This window comes from Narcine bancroftii, chromosome 9, assembly GCF_036971445.1.
Source record: "Narcine bancroftii isolate sNarBan1 chromosome 9, sNarBan1.hap1, whole genome shotgun sequence".
Classification (NCBI taxonomy): Eukaryota; Metazoa; Chordata; class Chondrichthyes; order Torpediniformes; family Narcinidae; genus Narcine; species Narcine bancroftii.
This window is the reverse complement of record NC_091477.1, coordinates 76,212,833-76,232,441: the sequence shown is the minus strand read 5'-3', so window position 1 is coordinate 76,232,441 and position 19,609 is coordinate 76,212,833. Positions and strand designations below refer to the sequence as shown.

Sequence of the window (19,609 nt, the reverse complement as noted above, 5' to 3'; positions counted from 1 at the left end):
GGCTAAATTTAAAAATGTATAAAAGTGTTTATATTGAACCTGTAAATCATTACCAAGGAGAAGGATAGCAACGGGCACCAAATATTTACCAGAAGAGCATAGACCGGGGCAGCAGGTGGTTACCAGGACATGGTGCTGGGAACTGACCTGGAGCTGCAAGCTGTTACCTGGAACATGGCCCTGGGCTGTGACTAGTTAAAAGTAGGATAAAGTACTGGTCTTTGTGTGGTTACTAGTGGGAAAACGTGTCTGATGGCTGGCTGGTGGTTACAAGAAAGAATATTGTATCGGACTAAGTACTGCAGTTTGAGCTGTCTTGGGAAATCCAAAAATCTGAATTTTGAATATTGGAGCTCCACCCATTGGTAGAACTTGGTAGAGCCAAACGTTTTAGTTTTGTGAGGTCTTTATGATACAAGAGAAAAAACTTGCCATTTCTCAGAATATTTTAATGCCTTTGATCATAGAATCATTGTTATAATATAGCCAAGCCCCACAAACAGCAATGGACTAAATTACTGGCTATTTTTAACAAAGTAGAATGAGGGATAAATACTTCCAGGAGCATCATGAAAATTCACATAATTCTTTAAATGGTGCTTTTGTTTTTTACATCTAACTGAATAAGCAGCTCCTCTGCTTCATGTTTCGTTTGAAAGATAACCCCTTTAACAATGCAGAACTCCATTAATATTGTGCTGATGTGTCATCTGAGATTTTATCTGAAGTCTCTTGAATGACATTTGAACCAATGTCCTCTCATCTGTGAGGTGTTGAACCAAGGAGGACGCTAATTTACATTAATGTTTCTGCAAGGATTGAGATATTTCTGTGTTTTCCTTCATGCAGTTGATTTTGACAGTGGAAGAAGTACTTGCTAATGTTGAAGTTGTGAAATGGTTGTTATCACTTGCTTGCTACTGTACATTTGCATCTTGCAATACAAAATTTCCTTTCACTTGAGAAGAGTTGGGGTAAAGAAGCCACTCTGGGGCATGTTCTAGTCATCTGTGCTTGGGCCTGCTCTGCTTATTTACACGCCGTTGTACAAAGTATCATCTAAACTTTTACACAATGTTTTTTATTTCATTGTTACACGGTGGATAGTTATGAGTGTTGGGACAAGAGCATCTGTGATGGTTTCAATGCCTTTGATGGCTCTACTGGTGACTTTTCAGACTTTGCTAGAGGCTTTTCGCTGAGATCTCTACTAGTCTTCCGGCTGGAACTTGTGCTGGCCTTTTGCACTGCAATTTGAAATTAGCATACAGAAATTAGCGCCAGTCCCAAGATGTTAGATGTTGCAACAATTCCCTGATATTTAGATGAGGCTACTGCTAATGTATGAGGTGGGATCTGAGCTGGTCCCTTATGCAGGAATCTATAGATCCTTAACAGTTGAAGTCCAGGCATTTTCTTCCTGCATCGCTAATGTGTGCATACTCATAATTGGTGTCTTTGGTGGCTCAGTCTATGTTGATCCTTTTGGCTGGTAACTATGCTGGTTCCTTTGCGTTTTCTTTGAGCTGTTGAGTGTGCTGGCTCCTTTAGCAAGTGTGATGGGCTAATCCTTTTAGCTGGGGACAGTACTAGTCTTTGCTAGTGTCAAAGATGACTCAGCGAAATATTCTACTGCTTTCTTTCACAAGGATTTGAGCCAGTTTCTTATCAATAACGGTTTTCCTAAAAGAAGATGTCCTGTATGAAGCATAATAGCAATGCTAAAAAAGAAAATAACAGGTGGAATGATTGTTCTTTGTTGAGAGTACAGCTCAAAATAGCATTTAGGATATCCTAACACAGAAGAAAGAGAACCAAAGACTCACTAAAGTTACTGTAAATTAGGTAAATACGATAAAGATTTTTACGATGATAAAACATATCAAATTCTCAGCATGTTTCTATTCTGAAGTTTGAGTACATTGCCAATGCTCTGACTATAAGTTACTTACTTTAAATTCAGGAACTGGTAATTTACATTGGAAAAATTGGCATGATGTCCAATTGTTTAAGAGAGATAATAGAACAAAGAACACCTGGGAATTACTGGCTAATTGGACACTCATCTGTTTGGAAATTGTTGGGGTTGTAACAGGGTCGCTACTGCTACAGCCAGGTTATAGCTCATGGTTATAGCTCCTGGACTGTAGATCAAGACTTGCGGAAGAAAGAAAGCACACACCCTGGTAGAGTGTATTCGACATTGAGTTTATTCAGGGGCAGCTAGCCCTTTATAGTGAGTTCAGCCACCGATCAGTCGGTTCCAGCATCTGGGCTCCAATTGAGCCCCTGGTCTGCTGTCGGTGATTGGCCAGTTTCACCATTCCACCAGCAGTCTATGGAAACAGGCATCGCAGCCTGTGCTAGGTCTTGCCGGTTGCCGCGTTCGATGGCCATTTCCGGTGTTGACCCAAGTCACAGGATGTTACACGATGATCTCCCCCCACCCCCAGAACCAGCGATCAGGACAGAGTTCTTAGTAGGAGGCCGACCTCTGCGCCATGGGGTCCGATGGGCCGGTCAGAGTCTAAGTAGGCCAGTTTCATCTGGCCCATGGTAAAAGTCTCCTGACTGCCACTTAAGTCAATGGCCCATCATAAGGTCTCTGGAGAGGTGTTTACAATCGACCAAGTCCTTGGGGATGTATGTGTGGGGCTTGTTGTGGGCCAGGGTGCCTAGGCACTTGTGAAGTTGGGACAGTGAGGTCACTGGCGGCTCCCCTAAGTCCTCAGAGGTCATTACAAATTTGTCGGGTGTGCTGTAGAGCAGCTCAGTGGAGGATGCCTCGAGGTCCTCCTTGGGTGCGGCTTGGATTCCCAACAGGACCCAGGGAAGCTCGTCAGCATAGTTAGGTCCAGTCAGCCTTGCCTTTAAAGCTGCCTTGAGGTGTCTGTGGAACCTCTCCACCAACCTGTTGGTCTGCGGGTGATATGCTGTGGTGTGGTGGAGTTGGGTCCTCAGGGCATTGGCTAAGGTGGTCCACAAACTAGAAGTGAATTGGGCCCCTTGTCTGAAGTGAGGTGTTCGGGGACCCCGAAACGCTACCCAGGTGTTGAATAGGGGTCATGCGCATGCCTCTATGGAAGCCTCCAGTTGTGGCACTGCCTTAGGCCATCTGTTCACCCTGTCAGCCAGTGTGAGGAGGTAGCGTGCACTTCTGGACACAGGTAGGGGCCCCACAATGTCAATATGCACGTGGCTGAACCGGCAACATGCAGGATCAAATGTCTGGGGGGGGCTTTAGTGTAGGTCTGAATTTTGGACGACTGGCAATGAGTAAAAGTCCTGGCCCATAGTACAACCACTTTGCGGAGGCTGTACCAAACGTACCTGCTCGCCACCATCTTAACAGAAGTCCTGATGGCTGGGTGAGCCAAGTTACAGATTGAGTCGAACATTCACCTCCTCCATGAGGCTGGAACAACAGGGCAAGGTTTACCCGTTGAGGTTTTGCAGAGCGCGTGCGATTGCCTGGGAAAATCTGGACGTCCTTCAGGTGTAAGCCGGTGAGCGCTGTATGGTACGCTGAAATGTCAGGGCCTGCTTGCTACGCCTTTGCCAGGGACGCATAGTCAATGCAAGGTTTAGGGTCGTGCCCTGCTGAGATAGCCGGCCAGGATAGGGAGTTGGCCATTACGATGGATTTACCGGCTATATGTTCAATGTCCATATAAATTCAGAGAGGTAGAACAGGTGCCGCTGTTGACTGGCTGACCACGGGTTTGACACCTTACGGAAGGTGAATGTAAAAGGTTTGTGGTCCGTGTAAATTTTGAACTTCCTGCCTTTCAGGACGTACCTAAAGTGCTGAATTGCCAGGGATAAGGATAACAGTTCTCTGTCAAACTTGAGCTCTGGTGGCCTGAGGTGTTGACTGAAAAAGGCCAGTAGTTGCCATTGTCCATTGACCAATTGCTCAAGTACACCCCCGACTGCTATGATGTAAGCTTCTGTGGTGAGGGTGGTTGGAGCATCTGTCCGGGGGTGCACGAGGAGTGCGGCATTGGCTAGGGCATTCTTAGTGGCTTGGAAGGCCTTGGTGGCCTCTTGGGTCCATTGTATTTTATATTGGGTCCTGCCATGAGGGGAAAGAGTGGGCTCATGATGCGGGCCGCTGCAGGTATGAACCGGTGATAGAAGTTGGCCATACCTGCAAACTCCTGCAGCCCTTTCACTGTTGAAGGTATGGGGAAAGCCCGGAGAGTCTCCACCTTCGCTGGCAGCAGTCTGACCCCATGATGATCGATTCAATGGCCCAGGAAGCCGATAGTCTCTTGGCCAAATTGGCACTTGGGCAGATTGATGGTGAGGTCAAAATCGCTCAGCCTCAAGAAGAGTTGCCATAAGTGATCGGCGGCGCAGGTGTGGCTGACAATTAGAATATCATCGAGGAAGATGATTGCAAAGGGCAGATCCTGGCCCTCTGAGTCCATTAACCTCTGGAAAGGCTGAGCCACGCTTTTTAACCCAAAGGGCATGCAGAAGAATTCACACAATTCAAAGAGGGTTATGATGGCTATTCTTTGGATGTCTCTGGGTGAAATGGGATCTAGCCCCTGATGAGGTCCACCTTTGAAAATATCCGTGCCCCCTGTCAGTTTGTAGTAAAGACTTGAATATGGGGCATTGGATACCTGTCAGGAACGTTCACCTCATTGAGGTGGCGGTAGTCACTGCACGGCCTCTATCCACCCGCTGACTTGCGGACCATGTGGAGGGGTGAGGCCCAGGGGCTATTAGAACGCCGCACAATGCCCAGTTCCTCCATTAAAAAAAATTAGGTCCTGGCCAAATTAAGTTTTTCAGAGGGGAGGGCCTATCCTGGCGTGGAGGGGAGGAACCTAAGTCAAGACTCGTGGAAGAAAGAAGACACGCACACTGGTAGCATGTATTCGGCGCTGAGTTTATTCAGGGATGCCACCAGTGCATTCATGCCCCCTGGAATCTGATGGCAGTGATTAGCCAGTTTCACCATTCCACCAGCAGCCTATGGAAATGGACATCTCAGCTCATGCGAGATCTTGCTGGTCACCGCATTCGATGGCCATTTCCTGTGATGGCCCGAGGGTCTACAATGGAGTTACAAGATTCATTGAAAAATTTCAGCTCTTCATAGAAAGCCAATGTGACATGGCTGTTGAAGTTTATTGAATTTTTCAAGAAGTGCTTATGGGAATGGACAGCAAATTGTCGTGGATGTTACTTCTCTGGACACATGATAGAAGTCGAGGTGCCATCGCTGGGAGTCCAGACCCGCAATAAGACAGTTAAAATGCCTTTTGTTGAGTTGCAGCAGGAGCTGCAGTTACCTGGTTCTGCCACTACGTTTGAGAAAGCAGGGCTGAGCTTTTCTGAATTACAATGTAACCAGTTAAATGCTGTCATTCAGAACTATAATGAATGAGTTGGCTCAAAGGATAAGTTCAGAATTGAATACAATTAAAACACGTGTAGAAGCATCTTGTGAAGATTTTTTAAAATTTCAGTCTGCTTTTTTGGAATGTTAACAACAAGTGGATTCTCATACAGAAAAAGTGTTGAAGGTTGAAAAATCCGTTATAGAATTGCGAGAACGTGAGAAGGAGTTGTAGAGGAAAATAGACTAAACTAGAAGGAATAATGTGAAAATTGTCAGTTTGCCAGAAGGTGTGGAAGGACAAGATCCTCTTTGTTTTTTTACAGATTGGATCCCACAAGTACTAGGACAAGAATTTTTTTCTGAAGGCTTGGTATTGGAAAGAGTTCACAGAACTTTAAGGAGATCACCTTTACCTGGTCAGCCACCGAGACCTGTAATAATTCGATGTTTGAATTATTTGGATAGAGAAGCAATACTTCGACTGGCGGTGCAAAATACGAGAAAACGACATACTCCGTTATTGATTCAGAATAGCAGAGTTTTTTTCTATCCTGATTTGAGTCAAGAGGTCATTCAACGTCAACATTGATTTAATCCAGTTAAAGAGGTTTTGTGGCATAAAGGTTATAAGTCTACTTTTCGCTATCCGGCAGTGTTGAAGGTGTTTCATGGAGAATATCAATCTCGATTTTTTAAGGATGATCATGAAGCAATGATTCTTGCTGATTCATTGCCTGATATAAGAGGACAAAGACGTAGTCCACCATTGTCCCCTAAAGAAAAATCTGGTTGTTCTGGAAATGGAAGAAGTGGTAGAAATGGGAAAAAAAACAGGAATGGAAAGAGTCCAACTTCTTTTGAAATGGGATCTTCGAGTTTGGAATTTCTTGGATGAATAGCAGAATCTTCTTATTCTTATTGTACTTTTTAAGACATTATGATATTTTGAGATTTTTTTTTGTTCGGCTGGGGAGGAAGAGATTTGTTCTAGGTTCTATTTGTCATCAGCCACTGGTGGGTGATCCACACCCAAATTTTTTTTAGGGATTACTTAGTTTTTTTTTGGGAGGTGGGGGTTTGTTAATTATTTTTTTTTCTTTTTATTATCTAGCTTTTACTTTGTGATTTTTTTTTCTCCTATTGGAGGGCATATATATGATGATTTGAGTTTTTATATAAGGATATTATTGGTCTTTAGTGATATTAGTAGATATGTTAAAGTTGAGGTTTGCTACTTTTAATGTTCAAGGTTTAAATGGTTCGATTAAGCGTAATGATGAGGGACAGCTATGGCATTGATAAGAATTCTTTGTTTCTTTATTTTTAAATTTGATTTTTGGTAAAATGTGTGTTTGGTAGTGATATGATTTTATCTGAAATGATTAAATTTGAGACTTTTCTTATGAAGGTACCAGAGAAGGGTTATATTTCATTCAAGTATTAAATATTATAGGATGGTATGGATAAAAAGTGTTGGGATAAATCCAAATCTGTATAAGATTAAAATACCTTTAGATCTGATAGTATCTTTATTGGGCAGTTTGCAATCTCTGAAAGGTTTGGGATTAGATAAATTTCAACTTGCTTTTGTATATTTAGAATTATTTGCAGAGATAAAATGTATTGTTAGTATGTGGAAAGATACAAATATGATTGATATTAATAGATGGCATAATGAGATGACATACTCTTTAATAATGGAAAAAATTACATATGCTTCGCATGACAGCTATAGGTTTTTTTATTAGTAAGTGGTTGTTATATTCAGAATATTTACATTTTGATTTATGTTGATTAGATTTTAATATGTATGTTTAATTTTTCCTTAATTTTTTTTTCTCCTTTCTTTATGACTCTCCTTAGGAGAGCTGGCTGAAGGGGGGGAGGGGGGTTTCTATTTCTTTTTCTTTCTTTTTTCATTTTTTTTCTCTATAAAATATAACGTTCATGTTTTTGGTTTATTGTTGTATATGTTATTTACTATCTGTATTTTGAACGAATAAATAAAGTTTTTTTAAAAAGTAATAAATTAAGTGAATAGGTAAAATGGTGGCAAATGAATTTTAAGTCAGAAAAATGTGAGATAATCAATTTTGAATCTAAAAATAGTATCATGTAGTGCTTACTATGTTGTAATATATCAAAAATAGTGGAGGTTTGAATAGAATTTGAAGGCCATGTGCTTAATTGTAAAAATATGAAGAGGTGGAAAATTAAAAGGCTAATGGTCCGCTCTCCCTTACATCCAGAGGACTGGATTACAAGAGCATAGAAGTACTGCTACAGTTACAACAAGCTTTGGTTAGTCCACAGGCTAATCTGTTATCAGATATGGTCATCCAAACATTTTGGAAAGGATGTTCGTTTTGGAGAGAATATAGCATGGATTTACTAGAAAGATATCTTCTGTTCTCTGAAGTTTACAAGGTTGGATGATTGCAGTTTAAATGTATTGAAGGAAACAGAGGGTAAATGAAGAGGAATTATTTTAGTTGGTTGGGATGCCTAGAACCACGGGACATAATATAAAAATTAGACCAGCTATCCAGGTGTGGCTAGAAATCCTTTCTACATATTGAGGGTGATGGAAATTTGATCTCTTATTCATGTAACTTCTAAGGCTATGTAAACTGCTAGTTTTAAATCTGGGTTTTGATAACTAAATCTATACCAGATTCGTTCACAAAATATGGCAGAAACTAATTTAGCTAGCCTATCACTTAGCTTGGGTCTGTGCTGGTTTCAGCTGTTTTTAATACTGAAGATCTGTGCTGATCCTTTTGGTTTAAATTCGGCTAATAATTTTACAAGGATTAATGCCATTCATTTTTGATGTGATCTATTCTGGCTATTTTTCAATTTGGTTGTATTGGTGCTGCTGTGATAGTTTAATTTACTCCTATCATTGCGAACATAGTTCTCATTGGTATCTACAATGGTGATTAATTTGAAATGTGATCCTCTTTCGTTTAGGTCTCGATGCCACACCAGTGGTTGGAAGGTAACTTGCCTGTCAGTGCAAAATGTACTGTATGTGACAAGACATGTGGCAGTGTTTTGCGCTTGCAGGATTGGCGTTGCCTATGGTGTAAGGCGATGGTGAGTAGAAATATTTTTACTGCATTGTAAATCAGAGCACGATTCTCATACCCTTGCAACAAATACTTTCTGTTGATTTCTTACACTTGCATTTGAGTGAGCACAGTAGAGGCTTTAAATTTTAAAACCTAACAAATCAAAGAGGTAAAAATTGACTTTTTTTAAATCAATGAAAATTTAATCTTCTGTTTGTATCATAGAAATTAATTCCTCCTTTTTGCTTTCCATCTACACAAAGTCCTCATTTCTCTTCATCCCACCATCTGTTTCCACATGCTTAACTTTCATTTACTTTGAATGTTGCCTCATTGCCATTTTTCTTACGCTAGCTCACTTCTCGCTCTCTTTACTCCTCTTGGCATATTGGTTTGCTGTCTTCCCTACCACAGCTCTGTCTTGCTGCAGTCCAAAATATTTGTCTTGGTTTGGAGCTGATTTGGTTTTGATGGGCTGTATAATTAATATCGATTTTTAAAAAAAAATCTGGCTGCAGTTTTTTCTGGACTAGCCACAGGAACATGTATAGAGAAACAGAGTAGAAAATAGGCATGCAGCTGTTGCAGAGTGAAATATTTGTATCACACACTAAAAAATGGACTTGATTTTTATTTATTGAATTGTATACGTAGGAATAAAGAAATTAGGTACATGTTAATATATTTTATTTCTAAGTGACCAGGTCTATTTAAAATTATGGTAGCAATTACATTTTTGAATTAACTCATGTTTTTTGTTGCCTAAGCATGCAGAGAAATTTCAACGAAGGCAATTGTCTCCACCCATTATAAATGGCCCCTCTCAAATTGCATAATGAAGCAAGTTTTATGAGACACAAGTTTTCTATTACCTTGAGCACCCCTTGCTCTGCTTTTTGGATCCTTGCTCTTGTGTGTCCATGTTCACTCCTCCTGCATTGAGCATTGCTAATTTCCATATAATTTCATTGCCAACAGGTGCACACAGCTTGTAAAGACATGCTTTCTATCAAATGTCCTCTGGGGCAGTGTAAAGTTTCCGTTATTCCTCCAACTGCACTCAACAGTATAGACTCTGATGGTAAGTTAATGACCTTTCCAATTGCTTGTCAAAGAGCAAATGACCTGTATGTATTAGGGCTACCTAAGTGATGAGAATAAACAGGACGAGACATTTGGCCAAAATATTTTCCTGAAATTATACATGGTTAATAGTGATGACGGTTAAGGATGACACATGAGTGTAAGTCAGAAACTCTGTGTGAAGTATGTAAAACTATTGTTTCGAGTCTGTCGCTGATGGCTGGCTTGTGAGAGTCGGTGGCTACTCAAGGGTTTCAAATAGTTTGTGATAAGGTGTGAGCAGCTGAGACTTTGACAGTAATTGAGTCTGGGAGAGTGAGTTAGTAGGGGAGAGGATCAGTAAGTTATGTGAGCGTGAATAGTTCTGTGTCTGTGCAAGGAAGCTTGTGAGTGTGTTTCTGGGAGTGACTGCAGGCTTTTATGGAGAATCAAATCAGGTATGCGTATCTGTTAGAAAATCTTGAAGAGTTCACCCTTGTATGGGTGAAAAGGGAGAGCTGGCAAAATGTGGGGCAGAAAAATGCTGAAAAGCACCATGATAATACATAACTATTCCAGTTCTGCAGACCCCAGCGACTTGCTGTCAATGGAGTGGCAGCCTAGGTTTCTGCTAGAGTTCCAAATACATTCTCACACTTAGTACCGGATTTCTTATTAATGACAGGGAAGCAATGATAACAGTAATCCAGACGTACAAGTGAAACAGTGTAAGGAATATTGGGAACTACAATGGTAGGTATGGGATGGAATGCCTGAGTTGAGAGGTTTGAAGGGTAATAGTCACACTAAAAGCATCATCTTCAATGTGTAGCTGAGAACACAACTAATTCAGTAACATTATGTTCACATTGCTGTTCTCTAGGATTTTGGAAAGCAACATGTCCACCATCCTGTACGAGTCCACTTCTGGTCTTTGTCAATTCGAAGAGTGGAGATAATCAAGGGGTGAAGTTCTTGAGGAGATTCAAGCAGTTGCTGAATCCAGCTCAGGTGTTTGACTTGATGAATGGAGGCCCACATCTTGGGTAGGAGGTGCTTCAAGTTTCTTTCGTGCAACATCTTTGTGATTAAAATTCATTAAACTATTTGCCAAAGTTGAAGCAATAAAGCAGCAGATGCTGGAAACCTGAAACAAAACCAACTGGTATCAAGTAGCATCATTCCCCTCTCCACTCAAAAATGTCCTGTTTTCACATGTTTATAGTTCTGATGCAAAGTTCTTGTCCACTAAATGCCAAGTCTTTAACTCTTCCCGCTATTGAAGCCTGATCTGCTGAACACTTCCAACAATCTCTTTTTATTTGGGTGAATTATTAGGTGTATATTATAAAAACAAAAGCAGAATCGCTGTGGTGAAGGGTTGAGTAATATGATAGGATATAAGTAGTGGGAAATGTTGTGTGGTGACTTTTAGCTTAGGAAGGGCAGAATCATTCATATTTCCAATGAATTCTGCAGATCGGTTTTCATGAATGGATGTCAGATCGTAACTGAACGGAACGTTTTCTTTGAAATGTGTTGCTGGCCTCAGTACTCTGGCCCTTGTTTAAAACAAGGGTGAATCACAGAAGTCTGCAGAAACTGTGATTGTAGGAATCCTTGAAGAAGGGCTCAGGCCAGAAACGTGGGCAATATATCTATCTCCTATAGATACTGAAAAGACTGGCTGAGTTCCTTCAGCATTTCACCTTGTTTATGGTGAGCAACTCATGAGTTTTTGTTGAATTGTATCCAGCAAGACCATAACTTATCAAAGCCATGGATAAGTTAATTGAGCACTTCTGGGAGCCAATACGGAGCTGTGTATATATATATATATATATATATATGTATATGTACATTATTATTGGATTGTATTTGGAGGATTTCCAATATCATAATTGTAGATTTTGTATTTGTGGGTAATAGATATTGTGCATGTAATTATTATGGGAGTTAGAATTACAGGTATGTAAAATATTGGTTAGGTGAAATTTTAGTGTTGAAATACAGTGTTCGGTTGTTATGGGATTGTGATGTGTTTCTCAGTTAATATCAAGGAAGGGGACAATATTTGTAATGTTTCTACACAATGATTCACAGCAAGTCGATGACTTAAATGAAGCACAATGCTTGGATGCAATAAAGAAACTAAGTTTGGTTTGTTGATCAAAGGTGAAGTTGATGAGAACAAATTAAATAAGTTACATAAATATTTGGTTAAATTGATAACCAGAATCACGTTACTTGAAACAAAACATTGAAACAAGCAAATTAATAAGCAAGAAATTAGAATTATACAGTGTTGCTTGTGGAAGACTTGCTGGGCCAAATAGATTATTTCCATGTAATACCACTCTCTGAGTCAGATGGCACAGAAATAGGCCTTTCAACCCATCATTTCCATGACAGCCATCAAATACCCATCGTATAATTACATTTATTAGCACATTCCACTTTGAGGCCTTCGTGTCCAGTTACTTTGATGGATATACAGAATCATAGAATCCATACAGATGGTGGCGCTGCTGCAGTTGTGATAATGGCAATATTGTTTCTGGGGTGGACCCATAAGGTGCTTGGAAGCAGAGAAGTGTCTTTCAATTCACCTCCACGAGTCATTACGATCAACAACCCTGTGCAGATTAAATTATCTTTAGAACAGAGCTAGCAACATTTTGTTTAACATTGAAGACCCAAAGCGGTCCATTCCAAGATGTTGGGGATGATGCTCCCAGACCTTGAGAGTTGCAGGTTCTGGGGGAGCAGTGCAGGAGAATACTCCCACACTGCTGAGAGGATACCTGGCAGAAGATCCTAGAGGAAACCACAGCAGCAAATCAACATAGAGCTTGGTGGTGAAAGACTCATACAAATCACACAGTTGGGGTGGTGACCAACTTCTGGAGCCAAGTGTTGGGACAGGGATTCATGTGGATGCCAATGTCAAGCAGGGCTTCCGAAAGGGTTTTGGCCCTTTCAGCTTCCAAATTAGGGGTTTTGGTGCCAGTGGCTGAGGAGGGTTACTTGAATGTCTTGGGCTTGAGTTCACCACTGGATCACACAAGAGTTCTTTTGGCTGCGGACATTACAGTAATGCAGGAAGAAGCGGTGTCAGAGGAGGAGGCATTCAATGTCTCTGAAGGGACTTGCTTTTACTTCTCTTTCTCATCTTGATTGTGTCATCACTGTGTATCTTTACAGGACAAGCAAGGGAAAGCAAATTGTGGATATTTTATGTACATTAACATAAAGGAACCTTAAATGTTGTTAGAGTACCTGGCTCAGGCTGCTAAAATTCTTCCTCAGTCACCTTCCAATCCTTGACCCTTTTCCTAAACCAATGTCCTTTAGTTTTCAGTATCTCTGCTATAGGGAAAGTTTTCTATTATCCACCCAATCTGGACCCTTCATAATTTTGCATATTGTATCTCTGTCAGGTTGCTTCTCAGCTTCTACCAATCCAAGAAACAAATCTGGGTGAATAAAAAGCAAATGATGTTCAGAGATATTTGGAATGTAAATTGACAAAGTCAATGGCATTAATCAAGGGATACGAGCAGACCTATTAGGAATATGAAATAGGTTTCTTTCATTTCCGATATTCAATTTCAGATGGGATACATTTTTTAATGGTGTCATTTTAAATCCTGTTTTTATTTTCAGTCTGCGATTATTCCAGAAGTTTGACACATTCCGCATCCTCGTGTGTGGTGGAGATGGAAGCGTTGGGTGGGTGCTGTCTGAAATCGATAGTCTCAATCTCCACAAACAGGTACTTACTGCATGATTACATAGCTTACTTTTTCTGCTTTGATAGAGCGAGAGGCAGAGGGTCACCTGTATTGATTGTTGTTCATGACCCCCAACTTCGTAAATCTAGAACTACAAAATACAATTCAGCTGATCAATCCAATGCTCATAAAAGTTCAGGGCTGTTTCTGTTTTTTGATGCATCTTCCCACTCTTTGATATCAGAGTTTGGTTATTCTGTCGATAGTTCAGGCAGCCCAGTTATATGCTAATTACATATCTGACAATTCCAACATTGATTCAATGAATCAAACATGCATTATAGGAAAGTATATTTGTCATGTGGGAAACTCTTTTTGAAGATGACAAAAAGGAAAACGTTTGAATATGGAGGAAGCAGTGTTTGAGAAAATTGGAGTTGAGAGTTTAAGACCACTGTGGTATGAAGTTGTGTTTGAAGGGAATGTAGACAAAACATTGAGAGTGATGTGGCTCATGAGGCTGTGTTTGAGAGTAGATCAAACAAGAGTTTGAGATTAGTTTAATGAGAATCACGAGGAGACTAAGGAGCTAGTCTATCACAAATGTTCAGCGTTCCTGGATCAGAAACTCCATTTTTATTCAATGGAAAAAACCCTCTACTAACACTTGTATGCAGAGGTCCAGCATAACTCATTGACAGCTATGACTTGCTGGAGTCTCCCTGCTGTTTGCCACAGGGAAAGTCATCACAGTGTCTTCCTTGACCATCTTCTCTAAATCATTGTGAAGATTATATCCATCAGAATGGATAAGAATGCACACTTTGTGTTAACTCTATGGCAAAAGCAGGGAGCAGCATCAGGCAATAAGCATGGCCTTAGGATTATAGAAATGTACATCACAGAAGCATGCCCATATCCATCCCAACATTATGTCTATCTACACTCATCCCATTTACCTGTATTAGGTCTGTATCCCTTGACACCTTTCCGGTATGAATATTTGTCCAAATTGGGACTGGAGTTGGAATCCCGTGCTGTCTGTAAGGGGTTTGTAAGTTCTCGCTGTGGGTGGTCTGCGTGGGTTTTTCCCGGGGGCTCTGGTTTCCTCCCGCTGTTCAAAATGTACCACGGGTTGTAGGTTAATTAGGTGTAATTGGGCGGCTCGGGCTAGTGGGCCAAATGGCCCTGTTAGTGTGTTGTATGTCTAAATTTTTTAATAATTAAAATTTAAACCTGTGCCTCTCATTCTTGTCTCCGCTGCCATTGGAAAGAGATTCTCACCTCTCTATGTCCCTAATAATTCTGTAAATCCTACAAAATCACCCCTCAGACTCCTGAGAATAAATTCAGCCTTGTATCTGCAGTAAACTTGATTTCATTCCATTCAGAATCTTGGTAAATCTTTTTCTGCACTTTCTCTATCGCTACTACAATGGCAACTGGAACTATACATGAGACCTCCAAGTGCAGTCTAACGAATTTTGTGTGCATCCCAACTCTTATATTCGACACCTCAGCCTATGAAGGGAGCATAGTAGAAGAATTTATAGTAATACGGTATAGGAGGTTATATTTGTGTTGGATTGTGTAGTAAAGGAAGTTGTGTTTTAGAGTGTTTTGCAGATGATTACATTTTAGGATGGGATCTTTCTGGAAATTGATGATATTTTTGTTTTCTCTTTAATTACTATTTTTTTCAGTGCCAGATGGGAGTACTACCATTGGGCACAGGGAATGACTTGGCTCGAGTGCTGGGATGGGGATCAGCCTGTGATGATGATACACAGCTCCCTCAAATTTTAGAAAAACTGGAACGAGCAAGTACAAAAATGCTGGATAGGTGAGTGTCCTTTGAGAATTCTTTGGTTTTCCTTTGTTTTATTAAATCAGTGAGATGTGATTCTATCCTTCAGTTCTCTTGATTTAATTGATAAATACAATGGCTTTTTCTGTGCTTAGAATCTTAATGAATTTGCCACCTTAAATTTTTGGAGAATAGAAGCTTTCCTGCTTCTGATTATAATCCATTAATTAACTCTGTAAGATCAGAGATGTGTAGATGTTTGTTGAATTACCAATACAGCAAGGTGTTGACAAGGAAGAGAGGATCTAAGAAATTCATTTCTCAGCAATAGATATTTGCGATAGAACCAAAAATGATTGATGATTGGGAAAAGATGAAATCAAATTTACTGACTAAATAACAACATCATAATACAGTGTATAGACAAAAACAAGCAGTCCAGACTCCTGGGAATGGATTATCTCAGACAAACTGACTTAGTGAATTGGGGAGGTTGTGGGGGGAGACACATAATTGGAAATTCTGCATATGTCAGTAACTATTTACTAATAGTGCACGTTAACACTGTTTAGTTGGTAATATTTGGAAGGGAATGCTGCATAGTATTGGAAGATAACACAAGACCATAATGATGGAAGAGTAATGTTCATGTACAGAAAAAGGAAAATGGTGTAAGGTTAATGGCACATATTGTGGTTGGAAATAAATGGAGCCTGTTGCAGGGAAAGGAGTGCATGGCATAAGGTGAAAGGGTAAAGATACATTATTAAGGGGGGAATGTTCTAAATCTAATGGTCTCCCTCTGAGACAATAAAAACCCATGAAGAAATACTAACTGTTGTTCTCCTTCTTGCAGGTGGGGTATTATGGTGCACGAAACCAAAATTCCTCGACACTCCTCCTCTTCAATAGGGGCAGAGGATTTCAATGATGATTTAGAGGTAAAGAGATGGACATTATGATAGGTTTATTCTTGTTCACCTGCTGCACATTATTTTGTCCTTATGAAGTTCAGTTTGTTAGATATCATTGCTTAAGAGACGCATCACATTTGTGTGGAGCATGGTGATTATGTCATAAACCTCCAAACATAGGACATTGTACATCCAAAAATAGGGTGGTTTGCAATTTTTGACCTGTTCCCTCTTGGTATATTCACTTGGGTTCCATGCAGAGCTCTATGTGGGGGTCTGATCACAGTTTCTTTGCTTATTTTTAATAAATGGTTAAAAAAATTATTGGCAAGAGCTAGGGGGCGATTTAATTAGCATCCCAATGGTAAAAGACAAAAAGCAAGTGTGATCATATTGAATAATCAAATATCTGGGTTGTATTTTTGAATTCCTCCATTGTTCCCCAATCGCCTTTTAATTATATTCAAAATGGAACAGTATGGATTGTAAGAGCAGCTGTTTTACTTTGTGTGTCCAATTTTCCTCAGGTACAGCAGATTTCATCTTACGAAGATTCAGTTGCTGCACATCTGTCCAAAATCCTGACATCAGATCAGCATTCGGTGGTAATATCTTCAGCAAAGTGAGTACCACCTAACTACATGTACGTGGATGATGGCAGGGCATCGCTTGGGCGAACCTGACTGTCTTCAACTATTCTCTCCACCATCGTTATCATTATTTCATTTGGGCTGCAAGTTTTCTTCTCCTGATTCCACTCTAAAATTAGGCGAAAGAATAAAATGTTGCCTTCTTTCCTCCAACTGGAACAGCGACAACTGATGTGGGCCATTGAAACAACTGGTGACATGATTTGAATCCGTTATTATTCGATCTGTTTCTGTAGAGTTGTAGTGCATATAAACGATTAGCTTTTGTGAAATCATCAGCCAAAATCAGATGAAATGTGATGAAATCAAAAGCCATGATGCAGATACATAATTTATATTTTGATATATTTAGTTAAGTGCTATAACTCTTTGCAGTTTTTAGTTGTCAAGATGGTGACTTCTGATCTCACAGAGCAGCCCCACCATTTACTGTAATTAACCAATAGTCATCTAGTTACCAGGGGTATCGAAAACATTAAACTTTAAACACATTTAATCACATTGGAAAAGAGTAATTTGATCATTGCACTTTTATTCTCGCACTGCTAAATAGTAAAATAACAATTGTTTTTCGATGATTTTAAATCATGGGAGGTTATATCATTACAAGTGAAAGATCAGGCAGATTTTGGACTGCACACAGCTTTAGGAGGTTTGGGTTCAGTATTCAGCTGCTGAGGAGTAGTTCCACATGAGTCACATAGATGGATTCCACTAATCAGAAGTGTCTGTCATAGCTCAGGGACGATTGTTGTCCTGCAATCGTTCAGCACAGAACAGGGACTGGATTTTTTAGAGATATGCAATTAATGTGTATTTTGGAAAAAAAAGTTGCACTGCAATCATCATGAGAACTTAGTGCAATTAGTTTACGGCCCTGCTAATTTAATTACCTTGTTATCCAATTGTAAATTGGGGCATTAAAAGAAATGTAGATGGTTAATTTACATTATATAAAAGCAATTGAGAAGTCATCATTGAGTCCTACAGCACTGAACAGGCCTTTTGGCCTAAGCACTCCATGCTGACCATGTGGACATTCTGAGCTGGTCCCAGTTGCTTGCATTTGGCCTATAGCTATCTAAACTCCCTCTCTGTATATCCATCCAAATGACTTTTGAACATCATTACTGTACCCAGTTCTAAAGCTTCCCTTTGGAACTTGTACCAGGTACATGTTACACATTTATCATCTTACACAGGCAAAGTGTACCAGTTGTCTGACTAAATAACATCATACAATTGTTAACCTCCCTTCTTCTTACAGAGTGCTTTGTGAAACCGTGAAAGATTTTGTGGCTCGGGTCGGGAAGGCTTATGAAAGGACGACAGAAAACTGGGAAGAATCTGACACCATGGCAAGAAAGGTATTCAAGAAGAGCAGTGCTGTTGTCTACTGATTTTTTTCCATTCATTTTCTGACTCGGTGACACCAACGCTTGTTGACATACAGTCCACAGATCCTGCCATCCATATTGCACGTACCCCATTGTCTGAGTAGAAACCATTTAACTCTGAATGATATACACTGCTCACTTTGTCCACTTTGGCGTTGAAGCACATTTCACACCGATCAGTGAAAGTCTGATAATCAGCTATGGATTTTTTTTAAATTCCCAATGCTTTGCCATCTTACTTAACAGGATCTGGTTCCTGTGCTCCCATTAATCTGTCCAGAACTCCCGCTCCCTTTTAACTCACCAGTTTCCATTACTTGCATTCACTTGAAATTTACTGGATTTGTAGGAAAAATTATTATAATACTGTGTAACATCTAAAAAAAATGAGTTAAAAGAATGCTTGAGTATTAATAGAATATCCATTGTTTTAAAATCTGCCTGTCCAGCATCAATCATCCCAAGTGTACTTTCTTAAGAATTTTACTGTATTTGGCTTTTGCCCTTTTGTTTGAAAGATCTTCCCATCGTTTTTACCTGAAAACACAAACAGCTTCATTTTTTTTGCCCAATTCCAAATCAATTATATATTCTACAAAAGGCTGAAGAGACACAAGACTGTTGATGCCACAGTATGGAGCAAACATTGATCTGCGAGAGGAACTTAGCAGACTAAGCATTCCGGACTGGTCAGGAGCGGTGCAGGGTCCCAGCATGACACATCACCATTGCTTGCCCTGTTGATCTCCTCCAGAAAATTGGCTTTTGTTGTAAAAAGCTCTATCAGCTGCATCATTGATTCTCCCTGAGATCCTGCCGATAGCTTCTTGCACATTGATTGAGTTTTAAAAAATTTGGTCATTGTGGGAGTGGATACAGCATGACCTATGATGCTTCAAGCGTTTTAGAGATAGAGCACAGAAACAGACCCTTTAGTCCACACAAGACATCTGGCTCCCACTTTTTATGCATCCTATCCTAATCTCCCCACAACCCTCTCGAGATCTCACCAGTTTCATCCCCCCCCCCCTCCATATTCTCCTACTCCTCTGCACACCAGTGCCAATTAATGTACCAAATATGCACATTTTTGGATGTGAGTGGAAAAAGCAATAAGAAGAAATCCGTGTGTTCACTAGAAGAATGCTCAAGCTCCACAAACTGAACCGGGGTTGCTGGACTGTGAGGCAGCAGCTCCGCCAGCTGTGCCACCCTGCCACTGCATTTCTGCTTCAGCTTCCCAGGGGTCATATGTTGAAACTTCGATCATTAACTTCTCACTTTCTCTATCATGATGCATTTATTTACTTTGCTATTATCTTTACTATTAGGGTGGCATGGTTGGCGTTGTGGTTAGCACAACCCTGTTACAGCGCCACCATTTGGGACTATTAGGGTGGCACAGTTGGCGTTGTGGTTAGCACAACCCTATTACAGCGCCACCATTTGGGACTATTAGGGCGGCATGGTTGGCGTTGTGGTTAGCACAACCCTGTTACAGCTCCACCATTTGGGACTTGTGCTGTCTGTAAGGAGTTTGTATGTTTTTCACATGTCTATTGGTTTCCTCCCACCATTCAAAACATACCAGGGATGTAGGTCAGTTGGGTAT

The 19,609-nt window shown here is 40.3% G+C and overlaps 1 protein-coding gene across 16 annotated transcripts in view; it reads left to right on the top strand.

Moving 5' to 3' along the window:
* Positions 1 to 19,609, top strand: part of LOC138742304 (diacylglycerol kinase delta-like) — a 152,084-nt gene that overhangs the window by 97,309 nt on the left and 35,166 nt on the right. For all 16 annotated transcript variants that reach the window (XM_069896553.1, XM_069896551.1, XM_069896548.1 and 13 more), the window contains 8 exons: positions 8,333 to 8,458; positions 9,412 to 9,514; positions 10,379 to 10,541; positions 13,162 to 13,270; positions 14,933 to 15,072; positions 15,893 to 15,977; positions 16,478 to 16,572; positions 17,868 to 17,967. In XM_069896553.1, the coding sequence (XP_069752654.1) occupies positions 8,333 to 8,458; positions 9,412 to 9,514; positions 10,379 to 10,541; positions 13,162 to 13,270; positions 14,933 to 15,072; positions 15,893 to 15,977; positions 16,478 to 16,572; positions 17,868 to 17,967 (921 nt within the window). The remainder of the gene's footprint in view (positions 1 to 8,332; positions 8,459 to 9,411; positions 9,515 to 10,378; positions 10,542 to 13,161; positions 13,271 to 14,932; positions 15,073 to 15,892; positions 15,978 to 16,477; positions 16,573 to 17,867; positions 17,968 to 19,609) is intronic.